We start from the raw sequence: 27,285 nt of genomic DNA, 5'->3' as shown, positions 1-27,285 counted from the left end.
AACGATAGTTATCGATTTAAGTTATTTGACAGATACTTATTAAAAATATTTGTAACAGGTTTTGGATAGACAACGATATCGTGCACCAACTAGATCCAGCGTTTCAGAAGGCAATGTGGCTGTTTTCGTGTACAAACTCGTGCGCGAACCCCGTCGTCTATGGCGTGTTTAACAGGAACCGCTGGACGTGGCGTTCAAACGTAAGCTTTAAGCTGGAAGCATACTTACATACGTCACCCGATATCACGCAACTTTTTGACTCAAATCAAATCAAATCTTAGTATTTTCAAGGCCAAGTGTTATATTATCTACTACGAACATGTGACGTGGAGATAGTGGTCGTAGTATTCCACAAAAGAGAGCAGTTATTTACATTATTATTTGATAGTTAAATAAAAGTTGATTTTTAGATGAGTAATAAAGTCATCAAAAATAATCAATAAATTATTTAATGTCACTGTTATTGTTATAACGTTACCTGTAAGCAGTTTATTAAAAATTAATATCATTATTACAGAACGCTCGGTGTCGAAACGGCTGGAGAAGAGGATCCCGATTCCCACACGGCGATTCCATGGAGATATCGGCGGCGACATTAGCTCGTGCAAGAAATTCACTACACGATCGTCAAAGCAGAAGAGATTCTGCTTTTATTTATAACGGTTCACAAAAACAAATTTTAAATAATAACAATAACGTGCATGGATTGTCTAAGCAGACTGTGTAAAAAACGGAACAGTGAATAAAGTTAATATATCAATAGTGGTGTTGTCAAAAAATACCGAAATATCAATGTTGTAGTGCAGGGTAACAATAACGTTACCAGTTTAAGTTATAATATTAACGCGTTATAAAACGATAACATTGTATGTTGGTTATTAAAGTGTCAAGGCATTAAAAATTAAAAACCTACGTAATCAAAGAACCAAAATTAATTTGGTTTTTCTCTATGAAAATACAGTTTCAATCTTTTTTCATGTTAATGAACAAAATAACGTGTAGATATAATTTAAATTGTAAAATTAAACTTTATGAATAAATTAAGAATCTCTGTTAAGAATGTTAAATTGTTAAATATTTAAAAGAGAGCTTTAAAGTTCTTTATACATATCTTTAATGTAGTAAATAATTAGGTAGGCATAGGATTTTTATTTTGTATATATAGTCTTTTTAATAGTTACGATTCGTGATACGATACCAAATATTGTGAGCTGGAGTTGAAGCCAATTAAATTTAATCGAATAAATTAAAATTTATAAATGAAACTAAAATAAATTAAAAAAAATATTCGATTACAAATTAGTTATTTCGGTTTCCAAATCCAAATTGTTATGTTTATATCTTGGTGTAGATACTCAAATAATTTGTAAGTGTTTTAGTCGAAAAAATGTTTGTGACATTCCTTAATATTAGTTACTTACCAAGCACATTCCTTATTTTATTTTTTGTAATTTTTTGTTACTTGTCAGTGATTGAACATGGTTATAAGCACGGTGTACCATAAACAGTGTAAGATTGGGACATTTTATGTGAATACCACGATATTTTTATTTCTCTAGAATAAATAAATGAATATGATCAAGAATTTGAACAGCAAATAATAAATAAATAATGTCAAGGAAAAATTGTTGCAAAATAATCAGCCACTCTTATATTTATCGGTATACCTACCAATCAATATATTGTATGAAACTGTCAGAGACAAATTGTGCATGCAAATAAGTAAAATTTTTATTTTATTTTAGGTATTTTGTTTTAGTGCAATTTGTCCGTTGGCTGTGAAGTAATAGAAAAATCGTTAGAAAATTGTGAAATGAATCAAACTTTTATACCAACTTAAGCCTTAAGTAAAAGTTCAAGGTAATCCGATTAATAAAATATATAAGATTTTCATAAATTCTGTTTCATTCAAAAACCTTTTCTTTAAAGACCATTTACCATCAAATTAAACTGTATCCACTTTAAATCTGCCTTCGATAAAAAAGGAAAATTAATAATAAAATTGCTACAATAAGTAAGTATTTATTAAAATAACATTTCAAAAAGAATCGAACACGAGCTACAGTAAAATTATAAACTACTATAACCAGTTGAAACTCACGTTTATTTTATCAGGATATTATACTGGACTATTAGAAAGTCTAGGTTATAGTAGTTTAAAATATATCACTCACAACTATAGTGATATATTATATAACATAAAAGTGAAGTATAAATATTGCAGTTATCTATATAAAATCTATTATTTATGATTTTTATCAAAGATAAAACAGAAAAATTTAGTCCTAACTTAAGGAAGTTCGAATAACAAAAAATAATAATTCATAATATGGATAGGTATCTTACACAGAAATAGGTAATGAAAAAGTATTATTCTAAAAGTTTTTTTATAAATAAATAATAAGTGTCACGGTACTAAAAATATCTAATTACTATACATTACAACAATAATTGATAATAAACATCATATAATAAAATCTCGAAATAGAGCTCCATTCTCTTTTTTTACATTAAATATTTATCTTAAAACTAGTTTATGGCCATTTTGAAAAGGTCATTTTACGAAAAATAAAGAATTTATGATATACTATGTATTTTTATATTCCCCTTCTCTTTTTTCAATAAAGTAAAAAAATTAATATGTTCTATACAATTTTTAAATCGTTCATAACGATTGATAACTTATTAAATTTTCAAAAATGATACTAAGAAAGTGATATTAGTATTTATAGTAAAATAAATAAATAGATAAATAGCTAATTGGAATGCAGTGGCAATATGACTCAACATTAAAAGACTATTTAACACACGCTTAATTTATGACACATTTATTTTTTATATCGGGCCACACCAACATACTTATTACATTTTTTCGCTAAAGTGCGCATCGGCTAATTTATCATTATATTCAAGTCTTTTTTGCCACGAATTGCTTAACTGTTCTTTAACAGATTGTTCAATTAACGTCTTATTTATGTTAATATTATGTTATATTATTATAAGGTGAATATAGTGTGACCCGTAAAATATTATAACATATAGTTCCTAGAATAACAATGAACTACATACAATTCACGGTTGTAGAGGATCACAAATCGCAATACATTCATACAAAAATAGCTGATTGGTTTCTTTATCAGATTTTATATACGTTTCAAATCGATATAATATTTCAGAAGGCTCTTTACTTTGTAAGATAATACGACTAATATTGTCTACTAAATACAGATGTATTTTTAATATATTTTATATTTACGAGACTTTAACACAATAGTATATCTACTCGTAAGTGGTCCAAAAATGTATTTTTTTTATTTGGTAATCCGACAGTGAAGTCGATTTCTTCAAAACCCGTTTCACGATATCGCAAAACAGTTAACAGCAAATAAATAAACTATTTTGAGAAATCGTGAAATAGTTTTTAAGTACGATGTCACGAATTTCAATTACTAAAATGCGTTTTAATTTTATTTTATAAATGGCACATTGCGAACACAACTTTTAACTATTACAATGGTACGTACATATTGGAAAAACTTAATTAATATTTAAACACATACACTTATTAACACTCATGTACACATTTCTTCAATTTATTTCCATATGTATAATTTGATATGGTAACACACAGTGATATCATACCATTGGTATGCATTTAACATTGTTTAGTTACTTTATAAAGTTGAATAATTAAAATAACAAGAAAACAATACTGATAAATGAGTAAATAGTTAACAAACAACGTCATAACTCCGAACAATAGGCCTATTATCAATTGTTATCTGAAAATTCTGATATAATTGGGTTTCCCTTCAAACGTCACTCGGAATTTACTTTTCGAACAAAAATTTGCAGCATTATTGGTAGAAAGAAAATTTAAAAACTGAGTGTGCTGAATGACGACTGCATGAAATCAGTTTGAACGTATTTTAACTTAAAGCATTCAAGTTTAGTTCTCCAATTAAAATTTGATAATAAGCCTTCAGAAACTAAGAAAAATGTAACAAGAACAACGCAATAAATTAATCACAACAATTTTTTTTCTATTTATAGTCCTGACACGGAGTAACGTTATTGAACACAGAACGTAACCGTTACAAATAACTGGTATAAATACCGTTATAAATTCGTTCAACGCTCTCCCTTCTCTAATTCGGTGAGTTCGTGGGTAGTGGCGTTTTCCCGGTCGTTGTGTAGGGCGCGAGACTTTTCTATGTCCCCTTGTGAGAGCGACGCCACAATGATGGCGCCCAGAGCGTCGCAGACCACGTTGATGGTGGTGCGAAATCGATCACTGTAATGAAAAGAAAATGTTTAGTGTGTAAAGCTTGTGCTAATAGTGTGCAAGGGTTTGAACCTCCGACGTTTCGGAATTCAGTCCACTCCTCAACTGTTGAGCTACTGAGGCTATAACGCTTAGTCTTTGCTAGCGTTCTGGTTACAGGTATTATGTAGGTAGGTATACTCACAGCAACCAGTCGACCGCGAGGATAATGGAGACGTCCTCAGCGGGCAGGTTGACGGTGTCCAGCACCATCACCATGGTAACCAGCCCCGCCTGCGGGATGCCCGCCGCACCTATACTAGCTGCTGTCGCTGTCACACTGGGAACAAAGGTCAAGGACAATATCACACCAGCTATTCGCGGAAAGTATAGCGCTCTCTCTGTTACGTATGATACAAACCATACAAATGATAGAGACAAAAATCTCAGTGGGCGCTAACAATTTTGAGTCACCAACCAATCACAAACGAAACTATGTTTTTAAATGGATTGTTTCTTGAAAACGTTGTCGAATTGAATTTCGAACGTTTTTGAAAACATGTTCGTAATCCAAAAATGTTTTTGGATTGGTTGGTTTTTTGGATTGGTTGATGCTCAAAAGGGTTAATGCCGTAGATTTTTGCCTCTGTTATTTGTATGAGCTTACGTAACAGAGAAAGCGCTATACTAACTCCTTTCCGCGGATATAGTATAGTACTTTATCATCATCACCTCAACCTCGCTGCACACAGACTTTTTAAAAAACCTTTCTCATTCTGAGAGTACACCCTAAGGTCAGAACGAGAAAGGTTTTTTAGGCTTATATATAGATTTAGTTGGCCAACACCGGATTGATGGACTTCACACATCTTTGAGAACATTATGAGGAACTCTCAGGTATGCAAAATTCCTGTTGTTTTCAGATGATGATGAAAATATGTTTTCCTTCACCATTAAAACAAGTGAAATTTTATTGTTTAAAACAGACCTAAGTAACTCTTATCAGTAGGTGTGTTCTGTTAGGTCTCTGAAACTTCAAGAGGGTCCCCCGAATAATGGCCGAATCGCCACTAGGCCATCGTCATTCCTCCTAAAAAGAAGAAAAAGTGAGAAACTTCGAAAGAAAGAAAAAGCTTACCTCACTGCAACAATTTTTCCGAATGACATGTCAACCCGCCTCAACTGAGCAATAAAGATGGCTGCCACGGCTTCGTACAGCGCTGTTCCGTCCATGTTGATGGTGGCTCCGATGGGAATCACGAACCTTGTGATACGAGGGTCCAAACCCATGTCGTCGCAGCATCCGATCGTGATTGGCATTGTCGCTGAACTGAAAAAAGGAAAAATTAAAAAAAAACATGTGACTAATTGGCATCGACTCCAAAAAATGTTACTATCAAACTACATAATAATATTTATATTCGATAATAACTTAAATTATTTTTTACTTTTTAGTGTTGGCGGTTTTTTTATTATTATTTTTTATTTCAGAACTTTTTGTAGTCAGTGGTACTAAAATATGCTATACCTGGTTAAAAACCTACTGTTTACCAAGCCATTACACTAATCGCGAGCGGTTTACTCTTATCCTTTGAGGAGTTCTGTTCTCTATCTCCGAAGATAATCATCAGATCTTCACCAAACTAAAATGGAACCACCTCGGAAGTATGACATACCTACCAAAAATTATTAAAATCAATTCATATTTGGCGGACTATCGCGTAACAAACCTATAAAAAAAAACATACATTCAAATTAAGAACCTCCTCATTTTTTTTTTGAAGTTGATTAAAAAGGCAACTTACCTGGACGCAGTACCAAATGCAGTGGCCATAACCTGTCCCATCTTGGCTATATATTTGCACGGCAGCTTCTTAGTGGCCAGTACGAAGAGGACGCTAAGAGTACCGAAGCCGTGGAGGAAAAGCCCCAGAAGCACCGTCATAAAGTACAATCCCAGTCGACCGACCAGCTCCGCAAATGAATCTATCTCCATAATCTTCGCTGTTACTAAGAAGAATACTCCAAGTGGTGATAACCTGGAAAAGCAACGAATCTGATTGAAAGTATGAAGCACACTGAATTTGTAAAAGATCAATAATTTCCACTTCTTCGCGTTTTTTTTAAAGAATCACAACATCATCTAAAATCTATTGCCAGAATACTACTGAAAGCAGGTCTCCTCTCAAAATGAAAAGCCTTAGGCTGTAGTCCACCACTAGCAAAGTATAGACAAACAGACTTCACACATCTTTAAGAACATTATAAAGAACTCTCTGGTATGTAGGTTTCGTCTCGTTTTCTTTCATTATTATAGCAAGTGATATTATTGCCTAACACTTAAAACGCACATAGCTCCGATTTTGTTCCAATTATTTTTGACTACTGTTTTCTTTTTCGTATCGTTATTCCTCCTTATTTCCCCTTACTTTGGAGTATGGGGATGAATGTGATTCTTACCCCCCGTCCACACACTGCCCGTGTGGCATAGGAAGGAGCGAGGAACGGAGACAGAGACGTAGTGTGGCCGCGTTACTCGCATGTTCCTTGTTAATGCCCATCGCTCCCTATTTTGTCGGTAAGTATGCGATAGCGCGCACGCTGCCACAGTTTCGACGTCCATCGTGTTGCAAAGGTAAGCGACCTAGTGCGGCGCGCAAGCGATTAATTGCGCGAGTAGAGCAGTGTGTGGACGCACAGTTAGTCAGTAGCGACATTTAATATTTCTGACTTGTTTTAAAACCGTTAGCTTACCAAATAACCCATCCAGTGATAATCATCATCGCTTCGGAGAGTGAGTGGAAGAAGTTTTGCAGCGGTCGACTCTGCTCCCCCATTTTGCCGAGGGTGATTCCAAGCACCACACTAAAAGCCACCAACCCCAACACATTACTCCCGCTCTGGTAACTGCCTTCGATTTTATACGTCTCTAGGTGACCTGAAATTAGAATACAGTACATTTTAGCTAGAATTTTTGTTTCAGTGATTGTTGATTTACTTCTGAATAAAATAGAAAAAGTCAGTTCTGTGTTTTATATGTATTAATAAGGTTTTTTTCTACCCTGAAATAGCTGATAATATGATATGACAATCTTGGTGACAATTTAATAAGTCTCTGTGCAGTAATGTTTAACATGTTATTTCTTGTGCGACGGTACGCAACCCTTCCTGTAACACTTGCACTTGACCGATTTTTAACTCTCCTCCATTCTTCGTCCTTTGTTTTTCGTCCTTCTTCACTAATGTAGCAACATTAGCGAAGAAGGACGGAAATGTATCTGGAGTTTACTGTAGAATCTAGATAGATAGATAGATAGATAACTTTATTGCAGACAAAAACACATGAACACAACACAGAAAGAAGAAAACAGAAAAACAATTGTGTGCAACGGCGGCCTTATTGCTTGGAGCAATCTCTACCAGGCAACCTTTGCTGAAAGGAGAAGCTAGTGTTGGATAGTACCAAGTCGCAAGGAATTTTTAAAAGAAATATACCTATATTTAATATTATATTAATAAACTAATAAATATACATACATACATAACTATTCTAAGTAATATTCACATATAATAACGAATAGACACTTCATAAAAATAACCAGCATTACCTTTAACAGTTCTGTTGTCGTCCGGATCGTAGACCAGCCGCGTCCTGTACGACGCTATCGTGGCCTGCACTATGTTCTCCGGGAACACGTTCCTGGAAAAAATTGGATTTATTCATTTAAACCATACAGATTTGTTTGGTTTGGCGGATTATAGCAATATAAGCTTTTGGTTCCTTGTATAAAGAAGAATCATATGTATAATAAATGAATAGTTCTATAGATCTAATCTAATGCAAGGAAGGACGAATCTCTTAAACGGATTAGGTAGAAGTGCGACTCCGAGGCCGAGGGGTTCTGGTGTTCATTGTACTAACAATTTAAACCATGCGAATTACTTTACTTAGGTACTTTAACAATAAGCTTGTCGCTATTTCATTATACCTATTACAAATGATGTTAAAATTTCCTCAAAAAAATGTTTAAGATGTACTTAGATAAAATATTTAAAATTGAATTGTTCAATGTCAATGCTACAATATGTAATGTTAGTTCAATTAATTAAGTAATTAAAAATTGTCGATCAGTGGGTACTGCCAATGGAAGTGAAAATGAAAGTTTCATAATTTGTAAATCAAAACCATTAAGATTTTGGATAGAATCAGGCGTTACTTTGCGGAAGTTCATGTTTAGCAAGAAACAGTTAAAAATTATTTTGCTATAATCCGCCAACAGGATAAATCTGTATGGTCAAACATGCAGTTACAAGCTAAGCACCGCTTACCTCCCCAACCAAGCAATAAAGCCAAGTTCCCAAGCAAGCACTGCCACCACCATTCACATGCAACACCACACAAGACTTTTCCACTACTCTCGACGCACGTTTCGCCCCGACACCGGAGCATCCTCAGGAGATTTCGACTTTACAATGCTGTATTGTCAAGATTTGTTTATTTTTTAACCGACTTCAAAAAAAGGAGGAGGTTCTCAATTCGTCGGAATCTTTTTTTTACATTTGCCCTTTGGATTCTACACGGCATCGCACCGGAACGTTAAAAATCGCTTGGCGGCACGGCATTGCCGGTGGGGTGGTAACTGGCCACGCCCGTAGCCTCCCACCAGACCAGACCAGAGACAATTTAAAAATTATAAATTCCCAAATTGCCCCTGCCGGGAATCTAACTCGGGACCTCTCGTTTATAAGACCACAGAGCTCACCACTTCGTCAGGGAGGACGTCAAAACTTCATTCATAAACATAATATTTTTAAGTTGCCTTCAAACTACGGAAATATAATATAATATATAGGCAAATATCGCTCAACCTACTTTGAAATATCACTGTTCACACTGAAATGTAATATTATATATGTATATGTATATTGTAGGTATATTATGTAATAAATATTATAATATTATATTTCCGTAGTTTGAAGGCAACTTTATCGTTGTACAAAGATTTGCAACGGTAACAGTGCCAAAAACGAATTAGCATACAGCGGTCGCGATCAAATGACCTATGTCACCTGGCAATTCGTGCGTCGATCCGTCGCGTTGTTTTGCTTTATTGATAACGTGAACAGGGTTTGCAAATAACTAGATTTTTTTTTATCAATATCTATTCGAAAAACAAAAATTGACATTAGCGGGAACCATATTCCATTTTGTTCTCAATTGTGAGTTTGAGCTTACTCTCTTCTGATTGGTCCGCGTTCGGGCGGTGTGTGTTTTGTTTTTTTCTCTCATGTTAGTGATGAAAAATAGAGTGTCACTCGTATATCGAATTCCTTGCTACGCTCAGGATTCTACTATAGAATTCTTGGCTTAGTTCTGAATTCAAAATAATGCCCTCGAGGAACAAAATATTACTTTGGCTCTTTGTAACACAAATAATTATACCTCATTCATCACCTGGGTGCCTGGTTAACTTTGACCGCCTGTTGTGCCAGAACTCTCTGGCGGTGTTTTCGCTAGATTTAAACATGAGCTCAGTTACTTACTATGCGTAAATTGCTTAGATTATTATACGTAGCTTTAGTGTGTGTTGTGGTGTAAAAGTTAAAAATAAATTCAAGCTCGGCACTTTTTGCCAGGATTTAGGAGAACTTGACATTACCCCCGACACCCAAAATTACAAACTTTACTTCTTTATAATGTGTATTATAATTTATATAGAGCCTACATATACCTATCAACGTACAATTCTAACTAAGTAACTTGCAGTTTTTGCAACTCAAACCTCAATGCTCTATATGCAATTTTGCATTTGCATATAGAGTTTCTCTACCAAATACCCCATTAAGAAAATATTTTTAGAAATTTCACTCTAAGCGAAATATTGATTCAAATATACACACTGCCACTGAGCTTTTTACACGCTGTCGTGGTAAAAATTAAGTTAGTCAATAAAATTGATGTATTTGTGTATTGATGTTAAAGTTGCCTTCGAACTACGGAAATATAATATAATATATGTATAAATATCGCTCACCCTACTTTTAAATGTCACTGTTCACACTTAGATGTAATATTATTACATCTCACAGTGTGAACAGTGACATTTAAAAGTAGGGTGAGCGATATTTATATATGATATTATATTCCGTAGTTTAAACAGTATATTAGTATATTTAGTATATTATTAACATTTAAACAGTACTTATATTAGTAACAGTATATTTAGTAGTTTTAACTTAATTGCTGTAGTTTGTGTAGGTCTCAGTTCTCGATGTGGTTCTCGACCATTTGCAAATTCTTAAAATCGCTTTAGCAAGGTGTGGACATTTGGACAGCCCTAATATCGCGGTAATATCTAGGGCGCTATATAAATAGCGCGGGCTGATGAAGACTGACTCGCAGGGAACCGACGCTTGCGCCGCTTCTCTTCACAATTGACAATTACTACTGTTCTACACGTAAGCGTATTGACGCCACTAGGTTTGAACAGTTTTTTATTGAAATCTCCTTTGTCGTGACTCTATTCATCGGCCATGGTTTCATTAAAACTTTATTCCTTCATCAACTTTAAAATTTCAGTCGTCAATAAAGTAGGTAATAACTCAAAATTTAAAAAACCCCCGACAAAAACTCTAGAAGAAAACTAGAAAAGAGCTGATAACTTTCAAACGACTGAACCGATTTCCTTCGATTATAGCTAAGAACACTCTCGATCAAGCCACCTTTCAAACAAAAAAAATTAAATTAAAATCGGTTCATTAATTTAGGAGCTACGATGCCAAAGACAGATACACACGTAAAACTTATAACACCCCTCTTTTTGGGTCGGGGGCTTATAATAACTAAGAAAAGATAGTCGAGATTAAAGACGTCGTACTTCTAACGCAAAGCCCAGTTTACTTATACTTAGATTGTAGGTAGTAAGTCTAGGTAGGTACTGTATACGCGCTCTACACACATGTTATATGCTATCCTTAACAAACCCCGAAAAAATAATTGTAAAACAACCTCAAAAGTTATTCAACTCTTGAGTCTTGACACTTAAAACTCCTCAATTATGTATTATGCTCATGGAACTAGGAATTAGCTTAGCTTATTTAATAGCATAACAAAATGGTACCCGAGCAAACTATCAAATGCACTTAAATACAGTTAACCTGTCAGATGTACCTACAAGTTGTACCACAAAAGACCAATCAGGGAATTAAGGTAACATACAGACTCTAAGTGCACTGTTAACCGGACACGTCCGTAAATGTCTTGATTCATCAACCTCAATTTACTTATAAATTCAGTTGAAATGGATAAATAACCCACTTGGTTAACCCTAGCAATGGGTAAACAGAAATAGAACGAATAAGATGCTAAAGAATAAAGCCGTTGATACAAATTGGAAAATTGTTGAGACCTTATAAAGGCTTCTTAAGCTTTCTGCCCATGCGCACTTTTTTTTTATTCACTATAGGCAAGCGCTTGACCACAATCACACCTGATGGAAAGTGATGATATGGTCTAAGATATGACGCGTTTACCTAGAAGGTGCCTATTCACTCTTGTTTTAAAGAGACCCGGATTGTAATTGGTAGGAAGCACTTAGATTGCAGTCAGCGTAGCGGGCTATGATCAAAACTCTTTTTTATCCTGAAAGGAGTCCTATGCTCAGCAGTAGCCGGTAATCGTAACAAGTGTAAATTAAAAATTTATAACACCCCCGACAAGTTAAGATTACAGTAACTAGAAAAGAGCTGATAACTTTCAAACGGCAGAACCGATTTTCTTGGATTATAGCTAAGAACACTTTCGATCAAGTCACCTTTCAAACAAAAAAAACTAAATTAAAATCGGTTCCATCGGTTTCATCGGTAAAAGAACCGATGCCATAGACAGATACACAGATACACACGTCAAATTTATAACACCCCTCTTTTTGGATCGGGGGTTAAAAAGAGATCTTTTGAAAAAGATTTCCTTTTAAAACTCATTCGTTATTCTAATGGGTAATTTTATTCTACACATAGATACACAAGTACCTACGAATTGGTAAACTTCACAAACCTTTGAGAACAATGAATGGAGAACAGATAAGGCATGCAGGATTCTTCACATGTTTTCCTTCACCGTTAAAGCAAGTGTTATTTAATACATAAACATTAAATATCGTGCGCGTTTTAACTTATGACGCTCCTTAGAAAAGTGGGAAAGTCATTTGTGGGAATGAGTGTAATATTTTATAATAAAATTCCAAAATCAATATTAGACTTGCCTTAACAAAAGTTTAAAAATCCAATAAAAGTATGGTCCTGGCAAAAGCATATTACACAATCAAAGATTATGTAAATGATAAAAAAGCGTGGATTTGACTCGCTCCAGCAATGCGCGGGACTTCAATTGCTTGTATAGTATGGAATATTATTGTAAATTGAACAATTGAAAAGAGCAACCGAAGAGTTTCTTGCTGGTTCTTCTCGGTAGGAACGGCATTCCGAACCAGTGGTAAATTATTTGACGGTTCAAAAGCACTTGTAAAAGTTTATTTGAATAAAAATCTATTCTATTCTATAAAAGTTACAACGCACCTAACTTCGAAAAGTTATAGGTGCATGTTTGGAATCAATCCCCGACCTCCAGAATAGGAAGCCAATGTCTTAAACCACTAAGCCATCCGCTCCAAGTTCCATTTAGCATAACAAAACAAAAATATTTCTAACTTTTGGCTGCATACATCTAGTTTCTATAAATTAATTATATTTTAGTGGCAAATTTCGCAAATTTTTCCCGGATGGCAAAATTAGGTTCATTAAGCCAATCGTTCTGCGTGAGTAGGTAAATACGCAAATTACGTGTGATATTACATACAGGCAATTGTGACAATTCATTAGCGGGATATGGAACAATGTTATCAATGTTCATCTGGTTATTTGATATTCTTAGGCATAGATGTTTAAGGGTCTAGGGAATTAGACTTTGAATCATCATCGTCTCATGTTTCAGTTTTCACGGAACTTCGGACGATACTAAGTAGTAGGTATTACCATGTAACCTTGATCTGTATATTGATTGATTGAATTTGATTGTGTTGACTTATCATGCATATAAATAATTTGCAACTCTTTGTAACGTAGCGGCATCATTTTACAATCACTTGGATTTTTTACCCGACTCTGGCAAAGCTAAAAGGAAGGTTTCATGAATATAAATGTACAGTAACGTTAAAATATATCAAGCGACAGAAAAACTACTTTACTCTAATATTTCAGCGTTTATTAAGACGATCGCAGTCGGGTTTTAGTTTTCAACTTTATTTTGTTTTGAATCTGGTTATGTCACGAAAACACCTACTCAGCGTGCCTGTATCATATTTATATCACACTAATATTATGAAGGCAAAAGTTTGTATGTGTGTGTGTGTGTATGTTACCTAAATCCACGCGGACGAAGTCGCGGGCGTCAGCTAGTCATACATAACAGTGATTAAATATTAGTTGCAATAATAAAGTCAGTGGTGACTTAAGTTATCAGAGATATCAAATTTACCACTAACTGTACTCCGTTTACCATAACTGATTGGATAATTCTATCTGTGAATACCTATTATTATAATATTAGCATAAGTTATTTCATTTTAAAACCGTTTAGGTTTTTAATTACCAAGCTACTATGAGCTATTAAGTTACTAAGCTGTTGGATTACCAAATAAAGAAAATTGCGAACCTCCTCCTTTTCTGAAGTTGTTTAGTAAAATAAAATAACTAACTTGCAAACGCTCTGAGAAAGGCAAGGTGTCAATAATTAATAGTAGCTTAGAATAATAACAAGTGTAAATTAAAAATTTATTTATAAGCGCCTACGATCCAAAATATCTGAGTTTTCCAAAACATCATTTTCAAATCAAGTTTCAAATAAATAATTATGTATATCTAGGCAACGTTCATCTTGACAGCTTGACATTTGTCAATTGACACTTGAATATTATGAATCTAAGGGTTATCTAACCTTTTTTTCTACAAGAAAACTAGAAAAGAGCTGATAACTTTTAAACGGCTGAATCAATTTTTTTGGATTATAGCTAAGAACACTCTCGATCAAGCCACCTTTCAAACAAAAAAACTAAATTAAAATCGGTTCATTCGTTTAGGCGCTACGATGCCACAGACAGATACACAGATACACAGATACACAGATACACAGACACACAGATACACAGATACACACGTCAAACTTATAACACCCCTCTTTTTGGGTCGGGGGTTAAAAATAGTGTTGAGCGTCATGTTCTGGGAATAGCATTATGTCAAAGCACCATCAATGTGGAAGGGATAGGTAAGGCCACAGTTAGAGATCAAAATAATTTGTCACCTTATTAAATCCAGCAGGGTGTCCGATGTTAGGGTATCTTTCGTGATCTTCATGCTGGTTGTGTTGGTGGCGAAGGTGTCGGAGGACAGCTTTCCGGGCTTGATTGTGGTGACTAGAGCGATTCCCAACATGACTGCGCATACCGTCGTCGTCATGTAGTAGATAATGGCTCGGAGACCGACCCTGTGGAACAGAAAACAGGCGATTAATGTTAATCAGAGAATATGGTTTGAACTAACAGCTGATCATATGATCGAAAAAAATACATTTAACAATACAGTAACTAGAAAAGAGCTGATAACTTTCAAACGGCTGAACCGATTTTCTTGGATTATAGCTATGAATACTCTCGATCAAGCCACCTTTCAAACAAAAAAACTAAATTAAAATCGGTTCATTAGTTTAGGCGCTACGGTGCCACAGACAGATACACAGATACACGGATACACACGTCAAACTTATATCACCCCTCGTTTTGGGTCGGGGGTTAAAAAGACTTGAGATGACCGACTGACTAATCTATCAACCTAAGCCGCTAAAGTTAGAAACTTGAAATTTGGATAATCGATTCGACTTATAAGACGAAGCACTCACTTAGAAATTTTTTTTTTGGAAAAACATCCCAAGGGGTTTAGCAGGAGAATAATGTGAGATGAATTGAGTCTGTCATTTTTCAAGTTATTATGACACTAGCATTTGGGCTTTTGGGTAAAAACAAACAAGAAAATCCACCCCCTCAACCGATTTTCGAAAATTCCACTTTAGCGAAGTCGGGGCTAATCAAGTTCATAATAAGCAAAGGAACCAGATGTTTTCTTGTTTCTTTCCTTCAGTCTTAGTTATTCAAAATAACCGCAATCACTAATGGAAAGAACTAGAACAGCTACGGAGCAATAGCCTAGCTTCTTCTTCTTGGGATGTCTCTCCGATTATTAGCGAAGATTCCTTTCTAGTTGGAAAGGTCAACTTCAAATAATAGTTTTGCGGCACTCACAATATGCGTGCGGGTATCGGGTATTGCGTAGCCACTTTTTCTGCATCCAACTTCTCTTCTTCTAGCAACTTTTCCCAACATGATGAGTTATAGAAGTTCGTATCTCGTATCAAACCCGTCCACGCGCCTCAGATATGCGAATTTCACGACCGGGTTGGTCTTAAACCACGTGTAGGAATAGTATAGATACAAGAAAATAGGGATTTAAAAAAAACTTACTTGCCAGATAGGCTGAGATCCAGAGACCCAATCGCAGATACGATTGAGGAGACCAAAAGTGGCACAATTAAACACTTTAACATCCTAAGGAACAGCTCTCCAGGGTATTGAAAGTACATGACGTCCCGCCGGGTCCACTCATAGCCGGATGCTCTTAGGGTCCAGCCCAGCAATGTGCCGGACAGGACACCGATGACAGTGAGAAGGGTCAGGAGGTTACCGCGAAGGAATGAGGTGCAGCGATTTCCTCGTATTTGAAGCGGCATCTTGATTTGAGGCCGTCGTTACTGTAAAGAAAAAGATTGCATTTATCTAGAGAATACAGGTTCCTCAAGGTGGACAGAATATTACACATTTAATATAGATAATAAATAATACACGCGAATTACGCCCGTAAAATAAGTCTTATCCGAGAGTAAATTTGATATTTTTAACCTCCGACTCAAAAAGAGGGGTGTTATAAGTTTGACGTGTGTATCTGTGTAGGTATCTGTCTGTGGCATCGTAGCTCCTAAACTAATGAACCGATTTTAATTTAGTTTTTAATGTTTGTAAGGTGGCTTGATCGAGAGTGTTCTTAGCTATAATCCAAGAAAATCGGTTCAGCCGTTTGAAAGTTATCAGCTCTTTTCTAGTTACTTGTAACCTTCACTTGTCGGGGGTGTTATAAATTTTTAATTTACACTTGTGGCAGGATTTCATCGGCGGCTAGAATCTCTACAGAGATTTATAACCAGCGCGGGAAATATCATAGTGCAAAAGTGATGCAAACACAGATAGGTACACTCTTTATTCTAAATGAAATGAATAAGTTACTTATCAATTTGTTTCTTTCTCATGTAAGTGAATTTGTAAAATTCTTAGTGAGAATAAAGTTCTTTAACCATTCCCTCACTCTTATATTCCAAAGTCCCGACAAAATACATAGTAATTAACCGGTACTAGACAGTTTATTGTGTGCACGACTTTTGCCAACCAAAGAAAGGAGGTACCTACGAGTATTTAGAAACCATTTGCCAATAAAATTTGGCGACAGTCGTAGAGTGTGGGAGTTTAATTCATAGAATGATTAATAAGTTTATTTACCGATAACTCTTAAATACATAATAATGTATTTGACACGACATAAACTATCTTTGTAAACTAATTGTGTGTTTATTAACTTACAAAATTAGTTTTCAAAGGTAATATTACTATTGTTTTTATATTTTTTATTTCGTTTACTTAGTTTATGTAATTCTGTGTAATTGTAGGTAAGGATAGGTTATTGATTCCCTAAAATAAAAATTATGTATTCATTTACTACATGAAAACAACACTACCTTTTTTAAAAAAATAGAAATAAATAATTTATATTTAGACATAAAATATAAGATAAGGTTTATTGCTAGTTTTGAAATAAAATTAAGAATATTTATTTGGGCCAACTTATGGCGCTTATGAAAAGCCAAGACTCTACCACTAAGTTCGAAAGCAGATTCAACTGAGCCAGCAAGGAACTCAGCAGATACTGTTTTCAAAAAGGAAAATGTCTATGCTTTGGGTACCACATACCCTTCCTCAGCTTTCTGGTTGGCTGGGGGGGGGGGGGGCCCGGGAGGGGGAGGGGGGGAGGGGACAGCGACATTAAAGGGTGAGATCTATAGTGCGCACTCTGACTTTGCTATATCTCTCACATTAATCTGTCTCGTTTTAACTCAGTGCCCGCTGTAAATCTCACCCGAAAAGCGTTGGTTTTTACGTCAACGGTCATCCCGCAACCCACACCCAGACACATATAAATTCGCGACAGGTCGACATGGCAATCGGGGTATGAGGCAAGGGGGCCCCGCACACCTGCACGTCACCCATGCTATCCCGCACCGGGCTAGCGCGGAGTTGTGCATGTGTGCGGGGCGTCTCCACCCCGATTGTCATCTTGAACTGTCGCGTACTATCTAGATTATATTTTTTAATTTTTTATGATAGTGGTTTTTACCTACACTTTTTCTACTATCTATCACACTTAATATTATAAAGGAGAAAGTTTGTATGTGTGTGTGTGTGTATGTTTGTTATTCTTTCACGCTAAAACTACTGAACAGATTTGGTTGAAATTCGGACTGGAGATAGATTATACGCTGGATTAACACATAGGCTACTTTTTATCCCGGAAAATCAAAGAGTTCCCACGGGATTTCGAAAAACCTAAATCCACGCGGGCGAAGTCGAGGGCATCGGCTAGTATTTTTCATAAAGCCAACATTTATTCCCGCGCCCCAACTCACGAGTCGTCTCAGTACAACGGTAATACCAGGTAATACCTATAGCACTTATAGCTAGTTTTTGAGAAGAAAAAAGTCCAAAAAGTTGACAGGTATCCATGACGAATAAAGCGGGCTCACACGCGCATGAGTCCCGCGCGGATGTCGCCGCGGAAATCTTTATTTAGTATCGCATGATCTCCCCTCGCTCACACGCACCGCGATCCGCGTAACGAGCATACCTACCTGCGCCGAGCCTGGCTGGAAGTGTACACTCGTGCTACTAAACTTTAGCCACTTCAACCGCTAATCGCTTTCATCAACTGAATCGTATGCCCACATGTCACAACTGTGCGATCACCTATGGAGTCGCGTCCTGAGGGGCATCGTCGTACCTTGACAGTTACTTCGAGCATCGAGGCACCTTTTCCAATCTTCTCCATTAATGAGGGAAATTGAGCACAATATAATATGGACAGGCTACACTGAACCGAGTACGTACCTCAAAATAAGTTACTAGTTGATGAAATGAAATGAAAATTTATTTATCAAAAAGTAAGTACATGCGTTTCGTGGAGTCCTGGCCTCTAAACTAGGATAGCCCGTATTAAATAGGGGCCAAAATGCCGAGACTTCAATAACTCTACCACCTTCCTTGCAAATTAAAAAGTAAGTGGGTACTTGTAACATGTAAGCAACCAATAAAATTAAGTTTTATATTAGATTCTACTCAACAGTTAGTAACGGATATCCAATCAGCAATGTCTTGAACTCTTGATGTTAAATGCGTTAGATGAATCGACAATTACATTACGTCCTACTTCAACAATTGGCCATAATGTTGCGTGAAAAAATGTATCCTTGTATGACCCAAGAGTCCGTAGAAACTTTTGAGGACATGATTGTTAAAAGCTTGAGCTTTAAAAGTTGGTCATCATCATTTTGATCGTCGTCAACCGATAGACGTCCACTTCTGGACATAGAAGATTCCTTGTAGGGATTTCCGAAATTTTAGAGATGTGTGACGTGTGTCCTCACACCATGTCAGACCTCAAACCCCCAAAGAGGAAGTTGTTTGGTCGAAGGCTTCCGGAATTAAGCATTCCAGTACAATGTCACATAGAAAACCGATTTCCAAGTTAGCCCGCTTCCATCTTAGACTGCATCATCACTTATCACCAGGTGAGAACGCAATCAAGCAACCAAGGGCTAACTTTTATCGGAATAAAAAAAAAATTTTTTATCAATTACCTCGTGAAAATATGCTACGGACTCTTGAAATAGCATAAAGATGTAAGTGGCCAGAGTCAAGTGGTTAACGACACGAATGGATTTAAGATAGATTGCGCCCTAGACCGAATCCAGTAGTATCTATTCTATGTCTGGTACTGGTAGGTAGGTACCACATTCTGTGGTAGGTAGGTAAGTACTAATTTTTGTCGTAAGACGATAAATGATTGTGATGGACGCCGATTACTTTTAGGGCACTTTGCGAGTACATAATGTACATTGTATACAGCTAAATTGTACATAATATAGTCAGAAAAGTTATAGTTTGGTAATACAATAGGTATCACTCTTTTGCAAGGTAACAATGCCTAATGGACAGCTTTTTATTTTTTCAAAGAAGTGGTGGTTCATTTGAAGAACTTTACCTGAACAATGTAAGTAAAGAACCTGTACGAATTTTGGTACGAATATATATTTTGTGATTAAAAATAATAATAAAAATATTCGTACTCTACTCAATAAGCTCTAGGTATACAATGATTTATGATACCCCACATGCTAGGGTAAGAAAAAAAAATCATGTATGGGAGTCCCCTGAAAAAGAATTTGATTGATTTCTAATTCAATATTTGGTTTTGGGTCAACGTTCTACACCAAATATCAAAATTTGAGGTTTATAACTCATTTCGTCTACGAGCTTAGAGACTTGTGACACGTGGACAGACAGATAGACAGACAGAATGACATTAATAGGGTTCCGCTTAACCCTTTGGGTACGAAACTCTAAAAAGGGCAATAAGTCGTATTCAAGCAATTGTTGAGCGACACGTCGTTAGGTGTGAGATTATTCTATCAAGCACATTTGCAATACACCCGTATCTCGGTAGAGACTACTTCGGAAGCTCTTATTGAACTCAGCACGGCTGACGAGCATAATCCCTGATGTAGGCCGATATTTCTTTTCAGCGAAACGGGGCGAGTGGCGATGAGCGGCTCAATCGTGCACTTATACCATTCTTGAATGGAGTGACATTGAAAGTGTATTCACTGCCGAATGACAATACATTTTTTGTCCATTTTCTTTTAGAGTTCCATACTCCATAGTCTTTTGGGCTAGTTTTCTTGTCACGCTGATCATTTGCGCTAGTAATCTAACAAGTAGTGACTTGTCAGCGTTATTCCAGCTTGATTGCGGGAAAACTGCATCAATCATTATTAGAATCGGAATCGTTGTGATTGGCTGAATTTATGGTATTCTTGTTGCAACAATACATTGTAGCCAATAATAGGCGAGCATAAACCAATCAGATGATTGCGATCGTAGCTGTCATTCTATCGCAATCGAGCCCGGTTCATGGTTAATATGAAGTGCGTATGTTTGCGTATGTTAATTAAACCGGCTGAGTTTGTTTTGGGCTCTTCTCAGACTTGGGCGCGTTTGGAACCCTCGTAACTTTAGTTTTAAGTTACGTAATTAATTATCACCACTATATCGTACAAATTTAACAATTTCGACCATCAAAAGGAGTACAATTGTACCTACTTTGAATAAATGATTTTGATTTGATTTGATATGAACACGCACAGTTTTTTTTTTAATTTATAGACTAACTCTTGACTGCAATTAGATCTGCTAGCACGTGATGATGCAGCCTAAGATGGACCGCGCTTGCCTAAAAGATGCCTCTTGACCTGAAGGTACCCATATTAAAAGAGGAGGGGAAAACTGATGCCGATTCTAGCAGTTCGGATTAGAAACGAGGAAGCAAATCTCTTCGCACGTGTCCGAGGAATTTCAACTACGTACGGCTCCAGACCTTGACGATGCTTTGCGTTGCGATGGTAGAAAAGTGAAGGAGGAACCAGGTCAGTTCCTTACTTTGTGGTTCAGCCCTGTCAATGCAACGCTCACGGCTCAACTCAGTGCTTTCCGGTGCAAGGCCATCATTTCACTTTGACTCACACCTATTACCTAGGATGCTCAATGTCTATCGTCTAATCTATGGGTGAGATTTATAAAGCGCACTTTGACTTTGCTCAGACTTAAGATTGAGTTAAAACGAGACAGATTTATGTGAGAGATATACATCGGTCTCGTTTTAACTCTGGCTTAAGTCTAAGCAAAGTCTGAGTGCGATTTATAGATCTCACCCTATGTGCCACGTCCATTGCAGCTTTATCTTCGCGACCCATTGGGCTAGGTCGATTGCTGTGTTTCTAAGAACCTCCCCATTTCTCCGCATTAAGTACCTACTTAACCTTTTAAAGAGTTTACTATAATTTAAAAAAAGAATTAAAACATAAGTTATTTATTTTCCCATTACCTACAGGAAAATACAGGTGATTCTCTTATTTATTGTATCAGTATGGTAGGATAAACAAACACCTACTTTGCAATGCAAAATGCGACATCACAATTATGATAATAATTCTGCCGTTTCCATAAAACAAATTGTAGGTAGGTGGTTGTACCTACTCAATTAATAATGATGATGTAAGTAAATCAATTAATCAAACTATAATAATGGGTTATTTAACTACATTAAAAATATAATGCTGGTGTAATTCTAATAGAATTTTATTTTAAAATATTCAACAAAACAAAAAAAAAATGTAGGTAGGTACCTGAGTAGAAATAATTTTTTTTGAAATTTTTTTTTTAGAACTATGTTCACGTGATCGCAATTGCTTTATGATTGGTCCACATTGTCTGCAGAATGTTATATATGCGCTGAATTTAATTTATTAACCGACTAAAAAAACGAGGAGGTTTTCAATTCGTCGGAATCTTTTGTTTTGAATTGCAAGTGTCTAGTCGTGTCTTAGTGAAAAGTGTCTTAGTGTTTTTTTGCGATTACTATTAATAATAATAAGACTATGAAAGTATGACCGTCGGAATGAGGTGAGCACATTCAGTTTATTGAAACGCGAAATATAGCGCACGTGTTAATAAGCTCGTATATGCCAAAATTAGCGTGAACTAGAGTAAGGAAACCCGCGCTAACCCGGTGCGTGCGGGATAACGCGGGAGACGTGCGGGTGTGCAGGGCGTGTGTGTGTGTGTGTGTGTGTGTGTGTGTGTGTGTGTGTGTGTGTGTGTGTGTGTGTGTGTGTGCGCCCCCCCCCCCGCCTCATACCCCGATTGCCATCTTGACCTGTCCCGTATTATAAGTAGTTTATAAGTAAGTTGGACAATTTTTAACAAAACGTCTCAAGACTTCACCAACACTGGCTGGTGAAGTCTCGAGACGTTTTGTTAAAAATTCTCCAACTGTCATGAACCAAAACGAGCATATGACGCGCGAAAATAACGACAGTCTGAAACTACCCTAAAGCCAACCTCATTCTTCAAGTTCAGAAAAGACTTCAACGCGCAGCAAACCCAAGTGCCTTAATATTATGAACTTACACGAGTTCACACCTACCTATACTCTATCAATAGACAGGCGTTCTAGTATTTAGGTCTCTCTCTGTTACGTAATCCCATACAAATGAAAGAGACATAAAACTCGCTGGGTGTTAACTACTTTTAAAGGCCAACTAATCCAAACATGTTTTCAAAAACATTTGAAATTAAATTCGAAATTTTTTTCAAAAACATTTGAAATGTCAATTATTGTTTATGTGAAATAGACATCAACATAGGAGTTTTTTTTATATAAAATAAACTTACATCTAAAAAACTTAAAACTAAAAACAAATAAAAATAATTTAATTAATTTAAAAATTAAAACATAACTAATTAATAATTAATTATTTAACGTCTAATTTCAAATTAATTAATTAATTTGAAATTAATCGAAAATATTTTCAAAAAAATTCGAAAACATAGTTTCGTTTGTGATTCTTTGGTGTTTCATAATGGTTAACGCCCACTGAGTTTCTGTCTTTGTCATTTGTATGAGAGTACGGAATAGAGAGAGATTATCTAATTTATCTCCGTGTAGATGGAGTAAAGTAGTAGATGCCTACTATTATTCAAAGGGGCCAACTAAGAAATATTAGTACAGAAGCAATAGATAAAATAAAAAATAAATAATTTAAATACATAGTCTTACAGTTCTATACGTTTTTCAGTATGGGTTGCCTGGAAGAGCTAACTGTAGTGATAAGGTCGCCCTTTGTTTGTATCCTGTATTTTTAACCCCCGACCCAAAAAGAGGGGTGTTATAAGTTTGAAGTGTGTATCTGTCTATCTGTCTGTGACATCGTAGCTCCTAAACTAAAGAACCGATTTTAATTTAGTTTTTTTTTGTTTGAAAGCTGGCTTGATCGAGAGTGTTCTTAGCTATAATTCAAGAAAATCGGTTCAGCCGTTTGAAAGTTCTCAACTCTTTTCTAGTTACTGTAACCTTCACTTGTTGGGGGTGTTATAAATTTTTAATTTACACTTGTTATTCTTTGTCATAGTATTGAGCAATAAAGATGATAAATAAATAAATGTTAAAAAATTAAAATGCATAAATAATCTATTTTCAAGGCTTTTGCAATGAATTTATTTAGTCAAACGAATCGTTGGCATTGCATTGCAGCTGTAGGCGTTTAAAGTATGCAGTCTGTGATCTTGATCTTGGCCTGTATATAAAGTGCAGCCAAACTAACCATGGTTAACCAACTCCGTGTTTCGATAATAATAATTAATCGTCAAGTATAAACCCATCGCCGACTCAGACCACGGTCTTCTTTCAGAATGAGAAGAATTAGGCCATCTATGTCTACCATGTACCTACGCCAATTGCGAATTGACAGACTTCATATACCTTTGCGAACATATAGAGAACTTTCAAGCTTCAAGCATGCAGGTTTCCTCATGATGTTTTCCTTCACCATTAGCAAGTAATAATATAATTATTATACCTACCCACTTGTTTAAAACGCACATAACTCCGAGAAGTTAGAGGTGACAGACAGACAGACAGACACACTTTCGCATTGATAATATTAACAAGTATGGAAGTATGGATAAAGGTTAGCCCTTAACTGCAATCTCACCTGGTGGTAAGTGATGATGCAGTCTAAAATTGAAGCAGGCTAACCTGGAAGGAGTATGTCAGTTTTTATCAAACCCATACCCTTTTGGCTTCTAGACAGCATCGTTTCGGAACGCTAACGCTTGGCGGCACGGCTTTGCCGGTAGGATGGTAGCTAGCCACGGCCAAAGCCTCCCACCACACAAAACCTATGTAGATGATGATGATGACTTATCTTTGTTTCATATAGATGGATCACATTCTTTTTACGAAAATAAAATCCAAGCGAATCTTAGAAACGACTCTGGTAACCGGCTGTCATTTTTTGAAGCACTCTCGTAGATGCTAAAAGGTGCGTAAACCGCGCGCTATGTAAGTACATAGACGTCTCGTACCTTAGACATACACAAATGCGTACGAATTTGGTTTAACTTTTTAAAATGCACTTCTATGGGCTTTACCTATAATATCTTTTGCTTAGAGACTTCAATACTGTCCTTTTATTTTCCTTATGTGTAGGTAGAGTCGAAGTCAACAGTAATTTATTAGTAATAATAAGTCATTATAATTACTTATTCCTAAACGATTCGCAATACATTTGATTTATACTTTATTATCGATTAGTGCTAACAATTGAGTTTAAACCCAAGGCTATGGCCGAGCTCACTTTGGATACGTTTTCGTACGAATTCCATTCGTGCAGAAACGTTCGAACACGCACGAACATTCCCGACCTTCTGAGTACTATGAAAGCGCTCACACTGCGCGCGAGTTAGTCGTACGTATACGTACGTGCAAGTCCGACGTCCGAAACCAATCCGAACTTGTTGGGATTTTATTACGCGTTCGTGCGTTCATAATGTTCACACCGGTACTCTGTGTATTTGACGGAGAAAAACGTATTCAGTGTGCGCACTCAATTCGTACGAACAGTGTTCATACGTTTACGTACGATATAATTCGCATCCAAAGTGAGCGCAGCCTATAAGGTGAGATTAGCAAATCGGACCGTGTAAGTAATTTTCACCATTTTGAAATAAAATTCTTTCGTTGATATTTAAAGCTTTTCTTTTCTAAAACAACTTTGCTCCAATAATATTTATTTTTTCCATGAGCGAAATTTCCTTCTGATTAACTCCTTTCAAAGGCTTTCCTTTCAGAAGAGAAACCCCTTGCGTCATCGATTAGCCACCGAATCTGAAAATTGCTGAATTACTACCGAAATCGATCTTTACCTAATCGATTTTTGTTGCCTTTTAAAAAGAAACTGTTTTGGATGGAGAAATCAGAAGGGTTGCCAGGAAATTCCCTGTTATTTATAAATTAAAAAAGTTCCCACCGCGCTGAGTTCGTGTTTGTTCGAACTCTCAGAAACTAAGTAGGTGCCTACTGTACACATTTTCATACAGTTTTTATCAATAGAAAGAGAATTATCTAGAAAGTAATTTATGAACATTCTATGAAAATAAGCTATCAGTTTCATGATGATTGTGAAATAAGTCGGAAAAAATGGTCCCATGTCAAAGCTTCCGTAGCGTGCACTGATAAGTAAATACTTAGTTAAAGTTACAAGAAAACAATGTATAAAAATAAGTCCTCTCAAGCTACCCGTGGAAGCTGGAGCGGGTCGCTAAACTTACTTCAACGACAAGTTCAACAAGTTTGAACTATTAAGTTCAAACTTGCAACCACGTGTTTCCTACTAAGCTTAATAACGATTATAGGCATAAAATATTTGGAAAACATACATTCCTTTTTCATATTAGAACTCGGAAAACTTATACTTACTGACAAAAGATGCGCCCACGCATAGGTAGGTAGGTACTTATACTCGTAGTAGATAGGTACGAACTACGAATGTAAGAATCTATTAAGAACCAATCAGATTTGTCATTGACTAAGAGTCAGCGCGTGCCAGACCTTCATTATTTTATAAAAGCTGAAAGTTTTTCTGCGTATTGTCCCCAGCATAGGGAGGAACGATCAGCAGCTATGAAGTTTGGATCATGGTGCCTTTGGGAGATACAGGTAATAAAGGTGTAAAAATCTTGCGTCAAAGTGTAGTCTAATTTTCGGAATAGTGTAAGAAGTCACGTCATGCATTGCCAGACACTTAGTGGCAACCCCCTTCCAGACGCCCTTAAAACTATAAGGGTGAATGGCCTTAGGAAGAACGAAAATTTAAGGGGAGTCCTTGAAGAAAATATAAAAAAATTAGACTACGCTTTGACGTAAGATTTTTTAAACCTTTATTACCTGTATCTCCCAAAGCCACCACGGTCCAAACTTCATATTCGTTGAACTTCCTCCCTGAGTTGGGGACAATACGCAGAGACACTCTCAGCTTTTATAAAATAACAAAGGTCTGGCACGCGCTGGCTCTCTCTCTATCAGTCTTCGATCAGAATTAAGTCGCTTTAAATTGGAAAATCTCTCCACGCAACAAGTGGCATTCAACAACTGCGCATTATAACTGAAAACATATATGCAAGTGTACATACAGAACTCACCGTTATGAATAAAAAGCGTGTATTTGTTACGTATCACTTAATCGTGTGTAATATTCACTGCATAACTGATACCGGGGATTTATTTTTGGAGAGCGGGACGCGCGCGTCGATCGGCCGCTGGGATACGACTGAAATTGTTTTGTGTTTCGCGAGCCAGCCTGTCTGGTACTCTGGCTCTGGACATCCTCGGATCCTGGAGGCTGGGCGGGGAGATGCGGCGTGCGGGGGGAGAGGCGCGATTGATCGCGACTCGGTATCCGGCGTCCCATGTCCTGAATGAAAGCGCGCGTAATACGCCCGCGTCCTATGCGTGAGCTGTGGATTCCCATTTCATACCTGTACCTATAGTATCAACTTATATCGGAGTTCGTACAGTGGTCGCTGTGATAATTATTGTAAATTGAAGAATTGAAAAGAGCAGCCGCCGAGTTTCTTGCTGGTCCTTCTCGGTAGGAACGGCATTCCGAACCAGTGGATTTGACGATTCAAAAGCACTTG

General features: G+C 36.4%; 2 protein-coding genes across 3 annotated transcripts in view; one reads left to right on the top strand and one right to left on the bottom strand.

Annotated features, from left to right (window-relative positions):
* LOC123875746 (gonadotropin-releasing hormone II receptor-like) overlaps positions 1–2,732 on the top strand; it is a 49,566-nt gene extending 46,834 nt beyond the window's left edge. For both annotated transcript variants that reach the window (XM_045921776.1, XM_045921777.1), the window contains 2 exons: positions 59–200; positions 518–2,732. In XM_045921776.1, the coding sequence (XP_045777732.1) occupies positions 59–200; positions 518–727 (352 nt within the window). In that variant the 3' untranslated portion in view covers positions 728–2,732. The remainder of the gene's footprint in view (positions 1–58; positions 201–517) is intronic.
* LOC123875740 (excitatory amino acid transporter 3) lies at positions 2,007–26,967 on the bottom strand. The gene is made up of 9 exons (XM_045921759.1): positions 26,788–26,967; positions 15,835–16,121; positions 14,622–14,804; positions 7,873–7,964; positions 7,019–7,202; positions 6,070–6,303; positions 5,403–5,594; positions 4,470–4,604; positions 2,007–4,294 (listed from the first exon to the last, which is right to left on the bottom strand). The coding sequence occupies exons 2-9, from the start codon at positions 16,098–16,100 to the stop codon at positions 4,132–4,134; spliced, it is 1,449 nt and encodes a 482-aa protein (XP_045777715.1). The 5' UTR covers positions 16,101–16,121; positions 26,788–26,967; the 3' UTR covers positions 2,007–4,131.
* Between the last annotated feature and the right edge of the window lie 318 nt (positions 26,968–27,285).

The sequence above is a fragment of the Maniola jurtina genome, chromosome 20 (genome assembly GCF_905333055.1).
Source record: "Maniola jurtina chromosome 20, ilManJurt1.1, whole genome shotgun sequence".
Lineage (NCBI taxonomy): Eukaryota > Metazoa > Arthropoda > Insecta > Lepidoptera > Nymphalidae > Maniola > Maniola jurtina.
The sequence above is the reverse complement of the archived record's forward strand: the minus strand, read 5'-3'. Positions and strand labels throughout refer to the sequence as shown.

What these genes read in the sequence shown, in the direction of transcription:
- LOC123875740 (XM_045921759.1), bottom strand. Translation starts at nt 16,100, where the DNA reads ATGCCGCTTCAAATACGAGGAAATCGCTGCACCTCATTCCTTCGCGGT. An exon ending in ACCCTGCTGGATTTAATAAG is followed by an intron (nt 7,965 to 14,621) that starts GTGACAAATTAT and finishes AATTTTTTCCAG; the next exon opens with GAACGTGTTCCCGGAGAACA. An exon ending in CGACAACAGAACTGTTAAAG is followed by an intron (nt 7,203 to 7,872) that starts GTAATGCTGGTT and finishes TTCTAATTTCAG; the next exon opens with GTCACCTAGAGACGTATAAA.